Source organism: Telopea speciosissima, chromosome 2 (genome assembly GCF_018873765.1).
Source record: "Telopea speciosissima isolate NSW1024214 ecotype Mountain lineage chromosome 2, Tspe_v1, whole genome shotgun sequence".
Taxonomy (NCBI): domain Eukaryota; kingdom Viridiplantae; phylum Streptophyta; class Magnoliopsida; order Proteales; family Proteaceae; genus Telopea; species Telopea speciosissima.
Window position 1 is genome coordinate 74,074,508 of NC_057917.1, and position 15,549 is coordinate 74,090,056.

General features: G+C 37.7%; 2 protein-coding genes across 3 annotated transcripts; one reads left to right on the forward strand and one right to left on the reverse strand.

Moving 5' to 3' along the window:
- Positions 1–1,870: 1,870 nt before the first annotated feature.
- LOC122652458 (fatty-acid-binding protein 3, chloroplastic) lies at positions 1,871–5,100 on the forward strand. The gene is made up of 5 exons (XM_043846202.1): positions 1,871–2,099; positions 3,349–3,450; positions 4,182–4,337; positions 4,427–4,641; positions 4,848–5,100. Exons 1-5 carry the CDS (start codon positions 1,904–1,906, stop codon positions 5,004–5,006), a joined length of 828 nt encoding a protein of 275 aa, XP_043702137.1. The 5' UTR covers positions 1,871–1,903; the 3' UTR covers positions 5,007–5,100.
- Positions 5,101–6,663: 1,563 nt separating this feature from the next.
- LOC122652457 (receptor-like serine/threonine-protein kinase At1g78530) lies at positions 6,664–10,858 on the reverse strand. 2 transcript variants are annotated; one of them, XM_043846200.1, is made up of 5 exons: positions 10,555–10,858; positions 10,125–10,463; positions 9,756–10,022; positions 9,524–9,657; positions 6,664–7,183 (listed from the first exon to the last, which is right to left on the reverse strand). In XM_043846200.1, exons 1-5 carry the CDS (start codon positions 10,688–10,690, stop codon positions 6,983–6,985), a joined length of 1,077 nt encoding a protein of 358 aa, XP_043702135.1. In that variant the 5' UTR covers positions 10,691–10,858; the 3' UTR covers positions 6,664–6,982. The 2 variants fall into 2 exon arrangements, with proteins under 2 accessions (XP_043702135.1, XP_043702136.1); XM_043846201.1 differs by having other exon boundaries at positions 9,756–10,010; positions 10,555–10,853.
- Between the last annotated feature and the right edge of the window lie 4,691 nt (positions 10,859–15,549).

Consider the following 15,549-nt stretch of genomic DNA (forward strand, 5'->3'; position numbering starts at 1 on the left):
GGTGCAAGTAAAATTCTATTCCATTTCACTGTGTACTCTGTCAAAAGAGAAAAATATCCACTTTAAAGTTTAAACATTATTTTGGCACAAGTTTAGTTATGCACATGGAGGATGCAGCTTTTTCACTATTAATTACACATTTACACATATTGGCAGTTCCCATAATCAGCAAAAACAACGGAAGAAAGGGGGAAAAAAATTCCGTTGATTCTAACAAGGGCAAGAGTCGCTGCACCATTGTGGAGGTCAATGAGAACGACCATAGGGGTATCAACGCGGATGATATTTTTTTATTTCAGTAGGGGTTAAATGGTAATTTCATGTGCCTCTGTTGTAGGTGTAGGAGTCACGCGATCAAGCAGCATTCACTTTAATTGTTTCATATGTTTTCTTATAGGATTTGGGAAGACAAAATACACACTGCCTATAGTATACACCCTCTTGCATTCTTTCTCTTCCCTGACACTCTCTTTTCCTTGACAATTCGATCCTTCATATGAATCGTGAGACACTGCCAATAGTACACATCTTCTCCTCCTCGATCATGTGGTTTTCCTTGTATATGAATCGTGAGGCATTCTCTCCCTCGCATGTGCCCATTGACTTGATGTGAGAGATGTCAATGATGATGAGTGCATTTACAAAAGGGACCACCCGCTCCCTATGAAATGAAAAATCCCACCCTCATTGCATGCCCTCATGCACATTCGACTCCTCATATGAATCGTGAGGCATTGCCATAGTACACATCTTCTCTTCTTTGATCATGTGGGTTTCCTTGTATATGAATCGTGAGGCCTTCCCTTCCTAGTGTATGCCCATTGATTTGATGTGACAGATGTCAATGACGATGAGTACATTTATGAAAGGGACCACCCGCTCCCTATGAAAAATCTCACCCTCGTTGCATGCCCTCATGCACATTCTCATTGCCTCTTCCCCCCACATTGGTGCAAAGCCATGTAGCCTAGTAACAATCCCTCTCCCATTGAATAGCGGAATCAGGATCTTGATCTATCTAAGTCGATTCCGATCTGAAATATGGATCAGCCACTTTTGATTGGCCGGAATTGGGAACGGTCTCAGCCAATTCCAATCTGAACCCGCTGATCCAATCCAATCCGATCCGAATTTAAAACCCTGGGAGAGAATTAGGAGAAAGTAAAATTATTAGTTTCACTATCGGTTCAGGAAGCAAGACATACCAATTGCGCTATTAAACCATAAATTTATGAATTTTTTTCCTCTCTGCCCGAATAGGACCGTGCTGTCCCCTCACATGGGGGCATAAAATGACGATTTAACCTCGCCTAGACAGTGTGTTCGGACAAGGGGTTAGCATTGTTTAAGTCGTCATTTTGCGCCCAAGGGGACAGCTGGGTGCTGACAAGAGAGGATAACGATTCTTCATTTGTTAATCTGAACTTAAATAAGAGGAACAGAAGAACCCCCTTCAGTGAGATGAATGGTTATAGTGGTGTTGCAGTTGATTTACTACGGCAGGAAATATTTTAATCGCCAATGCGGAAACGAAGGCACCGTTTAGTAAGCTTTCCCCCTTCTGAAACAATGAACTGCAAGCAGTTGAGGTTCTTATCGTATCTCTCTCTGTCTCTCAAGGGTAAATTCTGAGCCAGAAAATGAGAACAGTCGGATCTAATAACCAGAGAAAATGGTTTCCTCAAATATCAGGAAAGAAAAACCAAAGCAAATGGTCTTAATTAATGAGGGTACCCTCACCCTCACCCTCACCTAATGCGAAAGGCATTTCTAACCATTGAACAGGTGGGGTATGTGTTTTAATGTCGATCAACTGTAAGAGGGTCAGCACTAGCAAAGCAGCAAGTCGTAACCCATCAGAGGATAAGTCTGAAACAGAGTCTTACGCCTACAGAGAGTCGAAATGGTGGGAGCAATTACCATACAGTGTTCGTTGATTTCAACTAAACCCAAAACCTTTCTTGGGGGAAGAAACCCAAATCGACTTTTCAGCCAAATCCATCTGAGAAACCTTCCGACCTTATCCATATTCCATCCAAATCTTAAACTCAAGGCTAACAGATTCCGGCCTCGTTTCATTCTCAAGGCTTCTTCTTCAGGTGAAATGCTTTCTTTCTTCTTCAGAATATCCTCTCATTCTCCTGAATTTGCTGTAATTTTCTGTGATTCTAATGATATTCTTATTAAATGCATTCCTACTTCTTTCAGTTGGGTGGTCATGGCACAAGCAAAGAAATAATTCAAATTTACAAAGTTCAGAATTTCATTCCACCACTGATCAGTTTAATTTTTATGCCTTTCCTTCTGAGTAATTTCAATTAGAGTTAATTTGGTGTTTCTGGCTTTCTCCCTGTTGCATGTTGTGCTTATAAAACACCAATGTAAGGCCCAAAAATTACTTGTTAATTACAAAATCTATAAAAAAAATGTAATGCTAATGGTTCCAGGGTGGGGATGGGGGAGGATGAAAGGAAAAGAGGATAGGCTTACAACAAGGTTTAAAAACCGAGAGTCAGACATGGGATCGGCCTCTATCGATTCTATTTCCGATCGTATTGGATTGGAATCGATTGGAACCAGTTGGAACCAACCAGGAATCGGCCAAAACCCTAGAAACTGGAATTGGGAGGGAAAAACAAAGATTTCCACAGATCTTTGATTTTTTGGAGTTTTCATTCAAAAGGCTTATAGGTCTTGCTGCAATAGGTAAATTTCATTAATTTTATGCTATTTTACTGACTAAAAGAAGTAAAAATGGCCAAAAATGAAGATCTAGGTGTATTTGCGGCCGATTCAAAAGAAGAGTTTGAGAGTTGGGCATAATCGATTCCAGTACAATTCTTTGAACCATGGCTTACAGCGCACCATTTCTAAGCATAGAAATGAAATCAATTGATTAAAGATTATGGTTTCCAACTTATTGAGTTTTAGTTCAGCATTTGAGCCAGTGGAACATCCTATCAGGATAAGATGCTGCCTCAGTGATGAGGTTAAAAATATGATACACACTTTTTATTGCCTGGTCTGCTTCATATATTTTTATTGATCATGAAGCCTCCTCCCCCGCCCCTCTTTCCTCTGGGAACTTGTTAAGAGGCTAAAGTAAATAAACACACACAGAATGTCAAAGAACCAAAGAGTGCAATGTCCAACCACATTGAATCATAGGTATCACAATGCAAGCTTTCTCTCAGCTCTTTTTTGCGAGCATCTGTCTCAATTACAAGCTTGTTGTAAATTAGAATAAAGTTTATACGGTGGTCCATCTTTTCCAATATAAAATCTAATATGATGATTATGTCAAAGATTTTATAACTTCTATTTGCTTTCTTGGTGTATGGTTTGCAGTTGACAGTGCAGAATATGCTGTGGAGCCTGCAACAAATGTCAAATTTCAGACAACATTAAGCCTGCCAGGCTGCTCAAATTTATCGGCATTGCTCGGCACTGGTTAGTTACTCTACTTCCCAAGTGAACTTCTTAAAAAGAAAAAAAGTAACTACAGCAAATAATTCTAGTTCCATAAAGGATGTAGAGGTTATATTTCAATACATACTGAATTTGTGGTTTTTCTTTTTATGTTAAAAGAGCTAGTAAATCTATGAGACTTTCATAGGTATCTTTTGCTTATGATTGGAGTCTCTAATTCTCCTAATGGAGAATCATAATCTGTATTTCACTTTTAATGATGTCATCAGTTTAACCCAATGGCCCACAGTTGTTCTGGACTGACCCAGGCTAACCCGTTTCCAGTTCATTGTTTTGTTACTATGGTACCAACTGCTTGTGGGAGTTTGGTGCATTTAGATAGCATACAATTTGCACCTTTTAGTGTCTGCCACCCTTAACATGTCTCCAAGAGAGTAATCCCATGATGGGAATATTTTTTCCGACATTTTCTTGTAAATTTTCCCTTTGTGCTATTCAGCCTTGCTTTTCAATTGTGCTAGTTGTTTTCTGCATACTTCTGGATCTGTATCATGATACCTATCCCTTTCCTAGATGGTTCAAATTCTGTTCCTCCCATGTAGAAGGTGCTTATCATTCCTGTTCCTGTTTTTTTGGTCATCTGTGGTGATAGTTGTCCTACTTTTGTTCTTCTCTTCCTGTAGTCTTCTTTTTGGCTTTGTTTTTAAAGAAATGTCTTCTGCTTTTGCTCCATGGATTGGACACTTTTGTAGGATACAGGGAGAAGGTTTTTGCAATCCTTGGTGTCAAGGTCTACGCTGCAGGGTTTTATGCAAATCAATCTGTCATAGGAAAATTAAATGCTTGGAAAGGAAGATCAGCTGCTGACATTCAATTGGATTCGTCATTGTTTGCATCAATTTTTCAGGGTACTAGTAATCTATGTTTTGCACACGATTGTTTGCAAAAGAAAGTGAAGTTCCATTGGAAGTGCTGATATGTACTACCACATGTGCAGCTCCTCTGGAGAAATCGTTACAGATTGTTCTGGTGAGAGATGTTGATGGCAAGACCTTCTGGGATGCATTGGATGATGCTGTCACCCCACGAATCAAAGCACTTAGTCCTGTTGATGAATCTGCACTTTCAATTTTCCGCAGCATCTTTCAAGGGCGCTCTCTTAAGAAAGGAACTTTCATATTCTTGACCTGGCTTGATCCATTGAAGATGCTAGTAAGTTTTTCTTGGATGCATGAAGACATTATTGCATGGCACACCCATGATTCCTTACAGATGAGTGCATTGTATCTTTGCATATATCAATTCTTTCATGTATCTATGAACCTATGTGCTAAACAAGCTTATGTAGATTATTTTACCTTTTTTATTAATTTTTTGTGAGCATTTGAAATCAGATCGTTCTGATGGTTTTATTTCAGGTTTGCATTTCATCTGATGGGTTGCCTTCTACTGTGGATGCTGCAATCGAATCGGTGAACGTAAATAAGGCACTCTTTGATGTGTTCTTTGGAGATGCTCCAGTGTCTCCTTCCTTGAAAGCCTCAGTTGCTGAGGGGCTGTCCATGGTCCTCAAGTAGATGCCATACACTACCAATTGGTTTTATTAGTTCCATCTCCAAGAGTAGTTTATATTTTTGTTTCTCTGTTTGTTACAAAGCATTCAATTTCCCTATTGTTAAGTTATTTGGTATTATTATTAGTGGTCCTATAGGGAGTCATGTGTACCCCTATTGGACCCATTCAAGTGTAGCGGTAGTAGTATAGACAGCACTCACTATAGGGGCACTGTCCCAATCGTGAGAGAGTCCTTTTTGTTTGCTAGATAGTCTTTGGTTCCTAGTCTATCTATGTTTCATTGTCCTATTCTGATTGTACTTTGAATATTTATACAAATAAAGCACTAGCTAGCGTAAGATCTCATTCTGAGTCTTCCGCCGGCTTAGTCTTCTTCCCAGCTCTCTCTTCTCTCTCTCTCCCTCTCGGTGTGCTTCTCTTCTCTGTTCTGGTTATTTGAGCTTTGCATTCTCTGAAGTTACATGTCACTAATAATAATAACAAATAACTTAACACCTAATACTGATAAGATCTTCCTCCTAGTTTACATTGCCTGCTTTAAAATGGAAAGATCAGAGCAACAGGTAGGCTGCAGTCATGTGCAACAGACTTTGAAATAATTATTTTGACTATGACATGTTTCTTATATTAATAAGCTCTTAAATCTGCACATGATTACTCAATCATCAATTGGACATGAACTTCATAATGTCAATAATTGGAAATATTTTTTTAAGCATTTACAGTGTTTGGAATGAATTTAACCATCATCCTGGTGTATGAATATCCATCCAATAACAAGGACTATGATTTCGTGTCACTTTTGTAGGTAATTGCATGCTTGAATGACAAACCCCTTTTATTAAACCTAGCAATGGAAATGGCTGGAATTTGAATTAATTTTTCCAGTTATTGCATGAATGGATCAGGTTTGAAGACAATATAGTTTTTTCCCCTCTCCCATTAGCTCCCGTCCCTGGCTTAGAATCTCTTGCCAAGCCCTGCCCATCCATGGAGTGAGTTGGAGTTATGCTCGGTCAGGTCAAGGTTGGGTTTGTCAAATCCCAACCCATTTCCACCCTGTTTCCATCAAGAGTTGAAGTATTGCTTTTACCATAGTATGTTCTTATTCAAACATTGGTGTGCTATCTACATTACTTTATCTGGGATAGTTCTGCCACATCTTTCTGCATATTGAGACAATCTACCTAATTGAATAGATCAGTTTTTTCATTGTTTTCCAAGTCCGGTAAACTAATAAATTGATACATGGGGATATTTTACTATCATCTTAGAAGAAAGAATATCTGGGTCTGCCAGGGGAAAGATCCGCCTCATTTGAAAGGAGTCACTTCTTTGCTAGGGAAACGAGGGCTTCTATCACGACTTTTGTCCCCTTTTGGGTCCGTGGATGGACTCTTTGAACTTTTGTTTTTATGCTTATATCTGCGGTTACACTGATATTAGAGAGATAATATCTTTCTATTCTGCCACCTACATTTAACTTGTGATGTTCTAGTCTACCATTCTTGTTATTTCTTTTAGAGCCTATTCTCTGCCGTTTTATTAGAAAACCTACCATACAACATGCTTTCAGTGCCAATAAAACTGAAACAATGTTATCCATAGGTTATGCTAAAAATGGGTCAACTGGATGGAGTGTAGTTTAACAGCTTGCAGTGACCAACTGAAGGCTGTTTCAACTTGAAATATTGTCAGTCTGAGATTCTCAACCAAGGCCCAGATAATTGATTTAAGCTGGGAGAGGTCAAACCGCCGTTGCCAAACCTAAATAAACCATATTTGATGATCAGTTAGGAGAATTCTTTATTTCTTTCCAGGAGAAAGGAAAGGAAGAAGGGTAAGGAAACTATTATTAGGATTTGAGCCAGACATCGACTGGATTACATTTGCCACTACATTGATCAGTGTAGGAAGCATTCTTTATTCGACAATAGTTATCTTCCACTCAGGAAAGAGAAGAATACATAAACAGTGATCAAGAATCCAATACAATTTTATTGGATTTTATTTGCTCAAGCATCTTGAGAACGTCAATCATGGTTGGTCTCTTGGAGGGATTTGATTCAAGGCACATCAATGCTATACTGAATACATTATTAACTTCCTCCAATGGACAACACCCTAAGGTATGATCAATTACATGCTCTTCCCTCTTGTCATCAACAACTGCTTTCACCTGTTACATCATCAAGTCGATTGTTGTCAAATATTTTCTGTGGTGAATTAATGCATGAGAACAAAATGTGTGACAGGATAAGGGTCAACCATTAAACCTAAAGAAATGCAGAATGAAGCTTATGCTATTGGTGTTGGAAAAGAATTGGACCCCTTGTAACTTCATTTGAATTTAATGATAAATGATACTGCAAGTCTGCAATTCTATTTGGTGATTTTTACTTGTTCCTCCAAAAAGAAAAATCTCTCTTTGGTGTTTCGTAATATACACCCTTGATAAATATCATGAAAAGTAGGGAACTGTTCGATATCAGAGATCCATTCAGTTAATTGTATGTCAGATGACAATAAGAAATTTGATTTCTAATACATGGTACAGTAGGGAACAAGAAGAAAAGGAAATCACTCCTTAATAAGAATGGTCATGATCTTCTCTTGGTAAATTTACCTAGTGCTGGTATTCAATCAGTGCTTCAATTTCTATTATGAACTTTGGGTAAACATAACCCTGAACTGGATGATTAGTGGTGATGAAATAAGTCAGTGACCAAGATGGAATGTTACTTGTTCAGATGCTATAAACTGGAAGAATTGCAAGATTTAGTGATGTTTTTCGTGGTATCTACATTGAGTGACTGAGCAAAATGAAGTTGAGTATTGTTAGTGGCTGATGTTTGGAACTGTTAAATTTGTCACCTGGGACTATATTTCTTGTGAAGAAGAAGCAATCAAGTGGCGGGATGGCATCAGAGCATGTCTCCAAGACACAGGAACGATGCTAGGAAACGAATCAGGATACAGCAGGCGAGGAGCACTTTTGGAACTGGTTCCAATCCCAATACTGTTTATCCCTTTGGAGATCAACCAAATTACTGTAGAAATCCTTGGATCTAGTTATTTTGAATAACCCAAGGTACTCAGTCTATGAGCATTTAAGTACTAGCATATTGCAGTCAACCAATGATCAGTCCGTGCTGGTATTTGATAAAACCAGGTAGAACTATTGGGTGAGACCTGCCGCCCTATAGCCTGCTTTGACTGGTCCAAAAAAGTTCTTGTGGCTTCTGTTAGGACTAACACTTTTGCTTTGACTGGTCCAAAAATGTTGTTGTGGCTTCTTTTACGACTTAGTAACACTTTCCTGTGAGCTTTTGGTCAAACACTCTTTGTTAGGAAGTTCTAATTTTGTGGTACTTTCAAATTTATTTGAATTCTAAAGACAGTGTAGGAATTAGAAAGAATAAGGAGCAATTTTCAGAGATCCACAGTGGAAATGAATAGTGCCAAAGGCTAAGTCGGTCTCCAGTCCACCGCTGCTAGTTCTTGTGATAGTGGGACTCACACCAGGTAACAGCTCTTTATTAGAAGAAATGAAAAGTCTGGCTACAAGATGTGCTCTAAAACTGTTACTTTTGTTAGTATCTAAATAAATGATGGTTGAATGTCTGCTTAGGCTATACCAAGATGTGAGTAATCTCTCAGGTTAAGTGATTCCATCTTACTCTCTTACACAGGTAAAGTGGTACCACTCCAAGTATTATCATTTTTTAAAGGTAACTTTATAATCTCTTAGACCCTAAACTGGAGACCTGCAGCCAGCTGATGTCTGGACTTCAACAAGATCTTCACTTCTTCTGGGATTGGAAATTCCTTTCCCTTTTGGTAAGAGAGTAAAGCTCTTATGGAGATTCTCTTTCTTGTTAGCTTTTAGAGCATTTTTTCAAAAATTCTTATGTATATGCTAGAGCAATCTGTTCACAGTTCATTTACAGGAAAGGGTGAAAATTATCAGAAATTTCTTAACCAAGGAGCAGAACAAGCCATGCATGCAATAGATGCATGAAATCTGTGTACATTGTAAAGAAATAGTACACCTCGTGAATGTTCTAATATAATGTGAATTTTAGGAGTAGCAATGAAGGGAATTTGCAATAAACTAATAGCTTTGATAATCATATGACCATCAAATCCATAAGAAATAACAGGTATAAAAACCAGAGAACAGGCTTGTGAAGTAAAAAGGCTGCATTGCTTATAATAGTTGACACTATGAAAGCTAATTTAATCAGAGTCTATATTTTCCATATTTTTCATCCAATTCAAAATTATCAGAAAAAGGGAGTAATTCACAGTATGTGCATGTCAAAGCAGTGGATACCCAGTTATTTAGCAATATGGGATGCATCTTAGTTAAAACATTTTAGTTTTGACCAGATGGGGGTGTCTTTTATCCAGAAAGTTTGAGAATAATGACAAGGGAAAAAAAAAAGAAGGGGGTGGGGTGAAAGGGAGGGGAACTATATTCTGTTGAAAGTCCTCTTGCATGCAGTGTAGCTCTTACCCATGTGACCAGCTTAGTGCCTTCCTCAATAAATTCTTCATGCATAGGTCTCTTCCCTGTTAAAAGCTCGAGCAAAACAACTCCAAAGCTGTAAACATCTCCTTTTGCAGTTGCTCTCCCTGTATCAAAATATTCTGCAGAAAAGAAGAAGAAGCATAAATCATCTAAAAGGACACTCCCAGAGAAATGTGATGGGGGAGAATTGATGGAAACATTGACTTAGAAACTGTACCAGGAGCCAAATAACCAAAAGTTCCCGCAACAAATGTTGAAACATGAGTCTTATCAGGTTCCATTAATGTAGCCAATCCAAAGTCAGACACTCGAGCCTCCATGTTTTGGTCCAACAATATATTGCTTGATTTGATATCTCTGTGTATAATGTGAGGGATACAATCATGATGGAGGTATGAAATGCCTCGTGCAGCGCCTACAGCTATTTTGTATCTTGAATTCCAATTCAAGTGCTTCTTTTCATTTGATGTACCTGCATTAGCATCTTGATGAGAAGGGGCCAAAAAAATAAAAACTGAAGAAGTGGCAATTACTAGGTGATAACAAGGAAATAAGACTATTTAGGCACACTCCATAAACTGCATACCATGAAGCAGAGTATCCAAACTTCCATTGGGCATCAGATCATATATAAGAAGATTAAACTGAGGGGCAGTGTAATATCCATGAAGAGTGAGAATATTCCTGTGCTTTATGTCTCCCATTGCCACCAGCTCTCTCTCAAATCCTTGATCACGGTCTGCATTACCTCTGTTTAGCCTTTTTACTGCAAATGCAGTGGACTCATTAATGGTCAGTCTGTACACTGTTCCATAACCTCCTGACCCAATGATGTCTTTGTTGGTCAACCTCAATGTCTTCTTTAAGAACATCTCTGAGGTCAGATCCTGCATTGTAGGAGACCTGAACATTACCATCTTTCCTCCTGTCATTGCCACATCGAGTTTTAGTAAGGTTGCTTTCTTTCAAAATTGCAAGTTTGAACTCTTGAACTACTAAAGGAAGAATTTTTCTACCTGAGACACTATCATGGAAAACACTATGCTTTCTTTGCCATCTCCGATAAAGGAGTATAGAGATTACAATCTTTGAGACGACAAACGCAATGCAGCAAATCGTGATGTAGAATGCCAAGACTGCAGCATTTGCCATTTATCTGTTCAATGCCCCCAATGATATCAAGTTGCAGGAGTTAAACATGACGAAGAAATTTCACGGGATCAGAGTATTAATATGCAGAAGGTCATAATATGTATAAACATTCATTCTCAGCATAATTTGATTGGTATTGACAATCTAATGTCTGTTGCTGTTTGTAAGGTACAGGTAATGAACAGGACAAAGAGTTTCCAATTGTTTCTACTCAGTGACATAGAAACTTCAAAGCAATCCAAAACCCTGTAACAGCATTTAAATTAACAGACGTGCATCGGTAAGAGTGAATCATCAAAAACCAACTTAATTAGATGATCATGGGAACATGATTAATGTCTGTAAAACAGAGGGATAAATATGCTCTCATCTACATTTTTAAAATGAATCATCAGTGCTACAGGTACAGGAATTAAACAAGAGGTAACTCAGAGGAACTGACTTAAGAAAAGGAGAAACCAAACCAGCATCAGCCCATGAAAATTAGCTTCACTTCTAACTAGAAATCTTAACAGGTCTGAGAAATTAAAGACACCAGTAGTGTAACAGAAAAAAACTAAATTGAAATCCACAAGCAGGAAACTTTTCTACAAAGCCTTGTTTCTGTAAGAGTTCTGAATGGCTTACCAGTAAATGAAGAGAAAAGATCCCAACTGTGAGATCTTCTCATGAAGACTCTACTAGTTTCAGAAATGAAGAAAAATGATTGAAGTAAAAAGTATACAAATCTGTATGACTTCAATGCGATTCTGAACATATGAAAACCTGTGGCCACGTGGAATCCAAAACTAAAGTGTCCAGCTGCAATAACAGGTGTTGATCATTTATACGATTTAATGTGTGTACACAGCAAAATTTAATACGGCAACAACCAAACCCAGTAAAGCATATATGATGAATAACGTGAAATGATTGCTGTCTCTCACCTAAAATCAAAACTTTACTTCCATTTTTGTGGAAGTTGGGAATTTATAAAATAAACGTGACGAAATATCCAATTTTTTTGGGAAGTTTTTTAACTTTATTTGTGAAAGTGAAACTGATTATAAATTGTTTTCATCATTTGCCTAACATTTAAGACTTTTTGATGATCTATCTCAGTTGTCACTTTTTGAAGTTTGATTCTGAGTTCTAACACAAACCCATTACCCGCTAAGGGCGGCTTAGATCATACAATTACCACCCAAGGAGGATACTGTTCTCTTGTTAAGAGATTGTTTGTTTTTGGGTCAAGGTTTCCATAAAATGTTTGGTCATATATGCTTAGATTTAGTTATCAATCCTTCACCTATAGTGAAAAGAGAATCTCTTAACCAACCTTTATTTTGCTGTCAGACGGGACTTGGTGAGAACGGCATTTTGGAACTTTGTCTAGTAGAGAGTAGAATAATTACGACACTATATGTAGGTGATTGCTATACCCATGGTACATGAAAACTTTCACTAATTCGGTTCCGGATATGGTGCAACGATGGTTGTGATCAGGAAAGTGCATGGATCAATGTATCGATCATATCAGTTGATCCATATAATATTGTCAAAGATTGATATTGATACAACACCGATATCGATTAGAGGTATCCACCGATACATTATCTTTTTTTGAATGTGACTAATATGAACGTATCAATATTGGTATAACTGGAGATTGATACGACATCTAATACCGATACAGACTTAGGTATGTGGGATAAGGGTGTAAATCGGTTATTCGGTTCGGTCTAGAGAGTGTTGATGTTATTTGGAACCAAACCAAGAATCGTATTGACAATACTCAAACTGAACATGCTCAGTTTCAGTTCTTATTTGGTTCTTACATGGTTCGGTTCCAGTTCTTGTATTCGATCTATATACTATAATATACAATATATAGTGTAATATATTATCATATTATAATATTATTAGTATAGTATATTAGTTTTATAAAATCTAATTTAACATTATTAATATATACTATTATACTATTATACTATAATATGCTATTATCTAAATTTGGTTCGGTTTCGGTTCTAGAATCCGATTTCTATGCTAGACGTGGAATCAAACCGAAAACTGAATCGATTCTGAAATCCGATACTCAAACCTAACTGAATTTTATTTGGTCCAGTTTCGATTTTCGATTCTGGTTCAAATGTGACACCCTTGATGTGGCACCCAAAAAAAAAAAAAAAACTAGATGTCTCATTACTATGTAAACTGTAGAGAGCTTCTATAGATGTTGTTTTTGAGCTGTGTCAGTCAAAGGTTCATTAGTCAAACCGTAGGAAAAATAGGTTCACATATTACAATTGGCCACTTGGTGCGATTTGTCTCCGGTAAACATCGGTGGATCGTCGACATGCATCACTTTGGTCACGTTTTCAGCCCACAATAATGGAAGTGCTTGAAAGCAAAGTTCAAAGTCATTTTGACTATTGAGAAAGTTCAAAATGATTTAAAATTACAAAATATTATGGGTCCGTTTGGTTGGTGGGTTTTGATGGTGTAGGATAATTGTAAAAACGGTCTGATTTTGTCAAAAAATCCGTGAGAGAGGAGAGAAGAGGAGGTCTCACAGCTCGAAGCTCGGTTTAGGGTTTTCACACACTTCGTGAAATTATGCCATAAAATTGAAATTAGGATTAAATAAAACCAGAGAACAGGTTTTCTAAAACCGAGCAAGTGGGGTACCGGGTTTTAACCTGGCCCGGTTCTAGGGTCCAAGCCAATTTTTCTTGGTATCAATTTAAGAAAATAGGTGATTTTTTAAAAAAAAAAAAAAGAGGAAAATGAAGACCTTAGGAACCCTATAGTCCATTTCTGGTTTGGGCTTAATTTTAAGCAAATTAATAGGTCATGGGCCCTGCCCCTACCCAGTTGAATATTTCTTAAAATCCAGCCTTAGTGGTTTAAAGAACATAGCAGGCCTTGGGTACAAAAGTCCACTAAGCAATGATAATGAGTTGGGCTTATCAGGTCAGGGAGTTGATGGACTTGTCAGGCGAAACATTTTCCAATTCCCCTTAAAACAAAAATTCTTTCGGCTCCGTTTGATTGCAAGGAAAATGGGGAAAGGGAAGTGAAGGGAAATATTTGCATTTTTTTTTTATAAAATATATTTTATTTTTAAAGAAAATATTGTATATTTTCCTTGTTATCAAACACTCAAACTAAATTTTCTTGTTAAATATATTTCATTTTTATAGCAAATATTTGCATTTCCCTCCTACCACTATGAGGTCTAGGGAAGGTCTTAACGTACACAAGCTTAACCCCACTTCGCACAGAAGCTATTTCCTTACTTGAACCACTGGGTCGCGATGGAGTGACATTATTGTTGCATCATTTTTTTTGTTTAGCGCTATTCTTTTTGCATGGAAGAATACATGTCTAGCTATGCTCTTAGTTAGGCTTGGTTGGTAATAGGCCTTGCTATATTCTTTTGCCAATAGTTATCTATTGGACCGAGTTTCTCTTCACCCATGGTCACTTAGGGTGAAGAGATTTCCTACCTTCATTGTTGTTGGATGAGACTCCTAAGGGTAAGGACTAAGGACAACTTCCTACAACCCGGGGGGAGGGAGATAATTATGAAATTGAGTTTCTTTCATTGTGGGTTGTTGTCATCAAAGTGATGAAGTGAGAAGTAGTAACACTTTTTTTATGGGAAAGTTACATACTTGACTCTCCTCCAACCTTGGCGGGAGCTGGAGGATCCAATCCAGCAAAAACAGGGGGGTTTTGATCATTTCATAAGAGTGTCAAATTTGAAGTCATTGAACAATCCGGCTAGGATTGTGGTTACTCATCTATTAAGCTAAATTTTTTTTTTAATTATTGCAAAATAGTTTTTAGTTGTTGTCCAAAAATTAATTTCACTGTGAGTCCAGCCCGGTTTTCAAAACTATGGGTATGGCCCCTAGTTTGCGGCCTCCCCATGGTTTAAACACTTCAATATCACTTTCATTCCTTGAGATGGGAAGGTAGCAACGACAACCCTACATCTAGGGGTGTTAAACCGTGGGTACGGTTTGGTTGTTTTTTTTTTGTTTTCTCTGGTTTATTGATAGCTATTGGTTTGATTGGTTTTAGTTTTTCTTAATTACCTATTATCAAATTTTCATAATATAGAAAAGGGAGAAAGAATGCTAACCGGTCACGTGTTTCCTGTGCCCAAACACAGGAGCATGCAAAAAGACTGATCAACCCAACCATCGGTGAAGTAAAAAATCCCATCCAAACCAATGCCTCAAAAAATTACTTGGCAAAATGACCATCCCACCCCCCTAATGATCAAAATGACCGCCCCATATGTCTGGCGCAGCCTGCATCCTGTGCACTCTCGAACAGAGAACATCGTCTCAAATTATTTTTATTAATTTTTTCAGGATTTTTCTAGTTTCAAACCAAACAGTCGGTCAGCTTTAGTTCTAAAAACTAAAACCAGTACCGAACCAATAAAGAATTCGGCCCAATCCAATCGGTTTCAAGTCACATCTCTAATTCAAATTTGACTAAAAACCTTGTTCGTTTACTTACAGTCTTCATCGCCCACCATCCACCGTCTGATTAGAAAATAAATTAAGTTTAAGGGAAAATTTCACGAACATCCCCTAAAAGTATCCAATATCTCATAAACTTACCATACTTGGTCAAAAAAGCTAAGACTACCCTTATTTTATGAAGATATTTGAACTTAGTCCACTCTGTTAGGCTTTTGGGGGTTAAGTTGCCGTTAGTTTTATCATAATGACCAAATTACCCTTAGAAAGAATAAATGTACCATAATACCCCTTAAGGGTAAAACCCTCTTTTACCTAAAAAACTAAACACATCATCGTTTTACCATCGCTGGGCTGAAGGAAGAAGACAGTAGAACT

What these genes read in the sequence shown, in the direction of transcription:
- LOC122652457 (XM_043846200.1), bottom strand. Translation starts at nt 10,690, where the DNA reads ATGGCAAATGCTGCAGTCTTGGCATTCTACATCACGATTTGCTGCATT. An exon ending in TTTCCATGATAGTGTCTCAG is followed by an intron (nt 10,464 to 10,554) that starts GTAGAAAAATTC and finishes TGGCAATGACAG; the next exon opens with GAGGAAAGATGGTAATGTTC. An exon ending in GCACTAAGCTGGTCACATGG is followed by an intron (nt 7,184 to 9,523) that starts GTAAGAGCTACA and finishes ATGATGTAACAG; the next exon opens with GTGAAAGCAGTTGTTGATGA.
- LOC122652458 (XM_043846202.1), top strand. Translation starts at nt 1,904, where the DNA reads ATGGTGGGAGCAATTACCATACAGTGTTCGTTGATTTCAACTAAACCC. An exon ending in ATCGGCATTGCTCGGCACTG is followed by an intron (nt 3,451 to 4,181) that starts GTTAGTTACTCT and finishes ACACTTTTGTAG; the next exon opens with GATACAGGGAGAAGGTTTTT. An exon ending in GTTTGCATCAATTTTTCAGG is followed by an intron (nt 4,338 to 4,426) that starts GTACTAGTAATC and finishes CCACATGTGCAG; the next exon opens with CTCCTCTGGAGAAATCGTTA.